The sequence below is a fragment of the Thalassophryne amazonica genome, chromosome 15, assembly GCF_902500255.1.
Source record: "Thalassophryne amazonica chromosome 15, fThaAma1.1, whole genome shotgun sequence".
Lineage (NCBI taxonomy): Eukaryota > Metazoa > Chordata > Actinopteri > Batrachoidiformes > Batrachoididae > Thalassophryne > Thalassophryne amazonica.
The window spans coordinates 90,505,916-90,512,199 of NC_047117.1; the positions used below are offsets into that span (position 1 = coordinate 90,505,916).

Sequence of the window (6,284 nt, forward strand, 5' to 3'; positions counted from 1 at the left end):
TTGTCCTTGAATCTTTCTTCACGCACACCCACATGGCCTGACCAATATGGATTTTTGGAAGCAAATACCAATAATAGGGAGTATATAAATTATGATACCAACAGTGTTGGCAAAGTAACTTTGAAAAGTTACTTTATACAGTTACATTTTACAGTTACTTCATTAGCAGCTGTGGGCAACTTGTTGGAAGCTGCTGAATGTAACTAATACAGTAACTAGTAATCTAAACTTGGTTATTTTTAAGATTGAGTACTCAAATCTTAATTTATTACAGAAAAATAACTATTAGTTACTTTGCTGATTAGTTACTGTGCTGATCACTCAGTCTTAAGAGTAACCAAGTTAGATTACTAGTTCCCTTATTAGTTACATTGCTTATTGCAAGTTGTTGGCAGCTGCTAATAAAGTAACTGTGTAAAGTAACTAAAAAGTAATGAATAACGCAACTTTTCAAAGTAACTGTTGCAAAACTGGATACCAATATACCTGTCGATTATATAAAATGCTTAACTTTTACAAAATATAAGAGAAAAAACTCCCAAACAGATTTATACAGAAATCTAGACGTCTGGGATTCTATTCTGCCATCTTAGAATATTTTGTTTAAGTGTCCAACCAATCCATGTCACCTTCACTCAGATGGACAGTCTCCATCTCGCATCATTCAACCTTTACATGAAGCAGACTTCTCATTCACGCCTAGTTGGGGACATAGCGACTGCTTGTTTCTTGTTGCTGTAAAATGCCTGCTCTGATTGAACATTAATAGCAGCTGGGCACTTTACCACTGTCTGTTGTAGCTGATGTGTCCATTGGGTGATGGGGGTTCCAGCCATGCTTGAAAGCATTGCAAGCAATGCTGTTTGATCTCCCTCTTCTGGACAAGCTATGTAATGACACCAATTCAAACAGCCAACCTATTTTTCTACGTTATTTGGTAAAATAAAAGTTTTCATATCAGCAAAAAAAGGCGATACTGATATGTTCATGAAAGGCTAATATCGGCCAATATTACAAGTCAACTGATATATCAGTTGGGCTCTAATATTAATGTCAAATTTCCATTTTCCCACATTCTTTATCATTGACTGTTACTTTGACTGAGCACTAAATCCTATATTGGCCCTGAGGCCTGTCGGTGCCAATGTTTATCCCCAGATTCTATTAGCCCTGTTGAGATATCCCATAATCCCTTGCATGCCAGAGAGGTGCTGCAATCCAATCCACATGGAGAAACCACATGCCAATTGCAACTGAACATTATACTATCAAAATGTACATTTTTATGGCTTTCATAACATAAGCGACTGCACATATGAGACCCTGAAAACTTACTAAAACAAATGATCCAAATATTCTGTGTCTGCTACCTTCAACCTGTGTGGAACTTCATATATATATTACTCTGGAACAAACAGCACAAACAGTGTTGTAAAGGACAATCAGAAGGGTGTTAAAGAGAGTTAAAACTTCACTTTCCACCAGAATAACATGAACAGGAAGCGATTGCGACTCACTGCAATTGTCATTGAAAATAACAGAGAAATTACTTGAGATTCTCGCGTGTTTACATAAAATAAACATAATAACATCTATAAACCCAGATAATATATTCACAAGAGTTAATGCTGTTGTCCGTGTGCAGCGGTTAAATTGCAGCGTTATCAGAGCGTCTCAGTGCAGGTCTCAATGTTGTTGACATCTCGCTGGTCAGACACCTCTGAGATTTTGGCAGATTTGAAACCTCAATTGGGTGAATACTGTCAAGCAGATGAGAGCCTACGACTCTCCCGGTTGCTTACCCATCCAAGGCCACTACCAATTTACAGCTGAGTGGACGACTGACCCAAGTCTACATATTGGCAGGCAGGGCAGCTTTATATTTCAATAATCTTACTTTCACCAAAACAAATAATTACATTATCTGGATCAGGTAACCCTGTGTGTGTGTGCGTGTGCGGGTGTGCGCATGTGCGTGTGTGTGTGTGTGTGTGTGTGTGTGTGTGTGTGTGTGTGTGTGTTTTATCTGTAAAGAACAGTCATACTCATCAAAGCACAGCTTAAATAATCTTTATTTGTTCTTTGTCTTTTTTCAATGTGCTCAAAGCAGAGAAGTAAACACCTGTTGTTTTTTTGTTTTGGCAGAAACAAACTTTTTTTTTTTTTTTTTTTTGCGGTCACACTTTGAATTTTGGTCACAAAACTTCAGGCTGAATTTGAATAAATAAACAGAATAAATAATAGATTGAGTTTGTTGTAGTCTGTGGATTTACCCAGAATTGTTCTTTTTTGTTTTGTTTTTGTTTTTTTTGTTTTTTTTTGGGGGGGGGGGGGGGGGAGTTGTAGGTGCTATTTTCACTTAACTCGACCCATCAAAATTTAATTTTGGTGAATGTTGAAACATTAATTCGTGGTGCCATCATCCTGCTATCACTTGTAGCCTCTCTCATGTTAGCTAGCCATGTCACACAACACAATTTTATAAAATCCTGTTCTACCAGAGTAGTGTTCCAAAAAAAAAAAAAACAGATCAGTACAATTTGTAATTGGCTGTAAAACAATAATTTATAATACAAATACATTCTTTTAATGTAATTTTAAATGCGTCTGTGGACTACTTAACTAGCCTAGCGTACTGTATTAGCTCTAACTTGTCTAGATAGCATGTAGCTGGTTTGAAACAAGCTAGATTGGAAACAAATCTTATTGGACGTAGCTACAGGTACGAGACATTTTACAACAGAACACAGCAGTATTAACAAAATATGAACAATATACTACAGTACTACTACTACTACTCCAGTAGTGTCATGTTGTGATTATCTATATTTTATCCATGTTTTTACTTTCTGTGACTGACAGACAAAATCTCATGAGATTTTCACCAAAATTCAAAATGGTAACACAAGTTCCACAAAACAATCATTAGTTTTACGTTTTTAAGAGTTTTTTTTTTTTTTTTTTAACCAAACCTGCAATATATAGTTAATCGCCACATGGTGCTATTTGGTTCTGTCATAGCTGTTCAGAGCATCGCAGGGCACCACTGCATGGAAATGTCTCGTACCTGTAGCCACACGTCCAGTCATATAGTCCAACGTGGTCATTGAAGCTGGGGAAGCATTTAGGTTTTGCACTGTCCATCTGGATGTCCCTCTGTAAACTTTCTACACAGTAACTAAGAGCACCTTGTCTGGTTGAAACCATTTCTTGGTGGTGTATTGGGGAGACTAGAGGAAGGTTCCTTTTGAAAAAAGCGGGTTGTCTGTCATCCAATATGGCCGTCATGGGCACCATCTTGATTTTCATAAAGAACACTTTATCTGTTTGCACCATTTCTTGGTGGCTGGAGGAAGTATAGAAATAATTTCCAGACTTCCAGCCACACCCATTTTGCTAGGTGTGGGGAAAAAATAGACATTGCCAATCTCTTTAGTGACTGTGGCATTTTAGAGAATGGATCATTGGACATAAAATACTTTTTTAATGATATTGAGACACGTGTGATTAAGAGGCACTACACCAATAATACTGCATTTTCTTCAGTTATTTACAAAACAAAAAAAGCATTAATTAGCCCTTCTGGCCAAAAATGCTGCAGATATGAAGAAAATGTCAATTCTGAAATCTAGTGTCTGTGTGTGTCTGTGTGTGTGAGCAGTTGGTTTTTACTGAGTGTAAATGTTTTTACAGGAGAGAAAAGAGACGTGTGAAGCAGCAGAGGTGCTCAACTGAAAAAAAGCCCAATCGGACTGTTTGCTGAAAGTGGACTTAAACACACACGGAACAGTCATTAACTGGCACTTAGACCTAAGATAAGATGCTGGAAACTCTGTGGCTCACTTCACCTCAGCACAGTTTCACACACTTTACACTTGGTCTTCCTGTTATCTTACACAGACTGTGGCACAGTGAATGCCTCGGTGGATGCCGTCATTTGGCGGAAGGTGCATCCTGATCAAAGCTTTCTGCTGCACTTCTCAGGCTTGAGTTTTTTGTTTGTTTTTCTTCTCTCCTTAAAGAAGCGATAATGTGTCTTTATAGGTTGCTTCATTTGTCTTTAGTGTTTCGTTTTGCTACTGAAACAGTAAGCAAGGAGCCCCTTCGTCCCATTGGTTGTTCTCGTATTGAAAGGTAACGTGTAAGAAAGAGATTTCACAAAGTAACGTCACCAACAGCGGTTGTGTCAAGATTGTCAAGGCCTTTGCGTTGTATCCAGTTAATGAGGTCGCATAGTTAATCAAACGTCATTGAAAACCTTTGATGTCCCAGCTACTGTCCCTGGTACAATGTGGCGTGCACATGTCACAACTGTTTATAACTACACAATAAAGCACAAGAAAAGTACCTTAAAACACTTTCCGGACCTGAGCTCAGTGTCTTTATCCATTAATCAAACGTTCCTTGCGATTCCCTGAAGGAAAGTTGTGAAATGAGCCAGTAATTCATCCTGTGGCAGTAAGTTTAAAGCCTGGTCATGCAGAGCCGGCTCAGAAAGACCGCTTCCAGGACCTGCAGAGGATCTTCTGGAAGGCTCTCCGGAAGTCCTGGTTGAAGATGGTGTAGATGACTGGGTTTAAGGAGCTGTTACAGTATCCAATCCAGAAAAAGAACTTGAAGAGCGTTCCGGGTATTTTGCACGGCTTCCGGCAGATTCCATACAGACTGTAGGAGAAGAAGAAAGGGAACCAGCACACCACGAAGACACCCATTACCACAGCAAGCACGAACGTGAATCGTTTCTCCCGGGCAGCGGAGGCTTTCTTGCGATTGATGGTGGTCCTGCGTTTTCGGCGAGATGAGAACAGCTCCATGGATTTGGAGCTGGCACGTGACTTCCTGCTAGAGTATTTTGAGGCGGAGCTGCCTTTACGACTGGATTTCCTGTCTTTTCTGTCATCGTGGCGGTGTTTGGAGGAGTTTTTCTTGGGTTTTTCGTCAGACGAACTGCTGTCCTCAAAGTCGTCATCGTGGTCTGTCGCTTGGTGTTTCCTTTCATTTGGCAGGGAGGATCCCACTGCTTGTTCTTGGCAGTGACCATTCTCCTGTTCCTGGTTTTTCATGCTCCCACCCCGATTAGACTTTAAAGACCCGCCTTTGCCTGGTTCAGTCTGGTCCATCCCATTCTTCAGTGGGGAGTCCACATCTCTCTTCTTCTCTGACATTGTTCTCGTCCGGGTTTTTGCCACTTGGTAAATCCGGATGTAAACCAGGATCATGATGACACATGGAGCAAAGAATGAGCCGATGCTGGAGTAGAGAATGTACCAGGTCTCGTCGTTTAGGATACACTGGGGGCTCGCCTCATTGCTGCTCTTTTCCATCGATATCAGGGGTGGGAAGGAGATGACGGCTGAGATCAACCAGACCACCACGATCATCCTTTTGACTCTTCTGGGCGTTCGCTTTAAGTTGTATTCTACAGCCTGCGTTACTGACCAGTACCTGTCCAAACTGATGGCACAAAGGTGAACAATAGAAGATGTGCAGAATAAGACGTCCAGTGCCAAGTAGATGTCACACCAAATCTTACCAAAAAACCAGTAGCCCATAAGTTCATTTGCCAAGGAAAAGGGCATAACCAGGGTGGCCACCAGTATGTCAGCACTGGCCAGGGAGACGAGAAACAGGTTCTGAGGTGGCTTCAGAGCTCTGCTTGTTAAAACAGCGATCACAACCAAAACATTCCCTACAACTGTGAATAAAATCAAAAAGCTGACAAGTCCTGCCAGACCCCAGACCGCCAGCTGGGTGTACTGACTCTGAGAGGAGGAATTAAAGGAGATGTTCCCCATCTGAATCTCATTCTCCATGACGGAGAAATTTAAATCATCCATTTTGAATCTTTTGTTTAACTCGAGATGTGACTTATAAGTGGCAAAAATCTGTTGCAATGGTCTGGATAAAAAGATTCCATTCGGACTTTAGCGCACGTCTCACCAAAGAAATCTGCATCAAATGGAATTTTGCTTTTGGTCCTGTTTCCTCACCTGCGGTCCTCCGAGAGAAAGAAAGAGAGGATGCAAAGTCCTTTAAACTCTTATTCTAAAGATGCTCACACTGCTCAGTAATATAATTTCCACGCTTGGAACGCGGGATGTCTCCTCCGCGCGTCCTGTCTCATCCCATCTGTGCGCCCGCGTCTCTGCGCCTCCGCCTCCCCGGTGCGTCCTGACAGAGCTGTGGAACCACCACGTGCCTCTTTGCACTTGGGAGGGGGGAAAAAAGCTGACAAGAGACCCGCTCCGCTCCGGAGAAGAGATGAGGGAGACGGAAAAAGCAGT

At 41.3% G+C, this 6,284-nt stretch overlaps 1 protein-coding gene across 1 annotated transcript; it reads right to left on the reverse strand.

Moving 5' to 3' along the window:
- Window positions 1-2,325: 2,325 nt before the first annotated feature.
- On the reverse strand, window positions 2,326-6,018 carry adra2c (adrenoceptor alpha 2C). Its single transcript, XM_034188801.1, has one exon. It carries the CDS (start codon window positions 5,835-5,837, stop codon window positions 4,491-4,493), a length of 1,347 nt encoding a protein of 448 aa, XP_034044692.1. The 5' UTR covers window positions 5,838-6,018; the 3' UTR covers window positions 2,326-4,490.
- Window positions 6,019-6,284: the final 266 nt, after the last annotated feature.

What these genes read in the sequence shown, in the direction of transcription:
- adra2c (XM_034188801.1), bottom strand. Translation starts at nt 5,837, where the DNA reads ATGGATGATTTAAATTTCTCCGTCATGGAGAATGAGATTCAGATGGGG.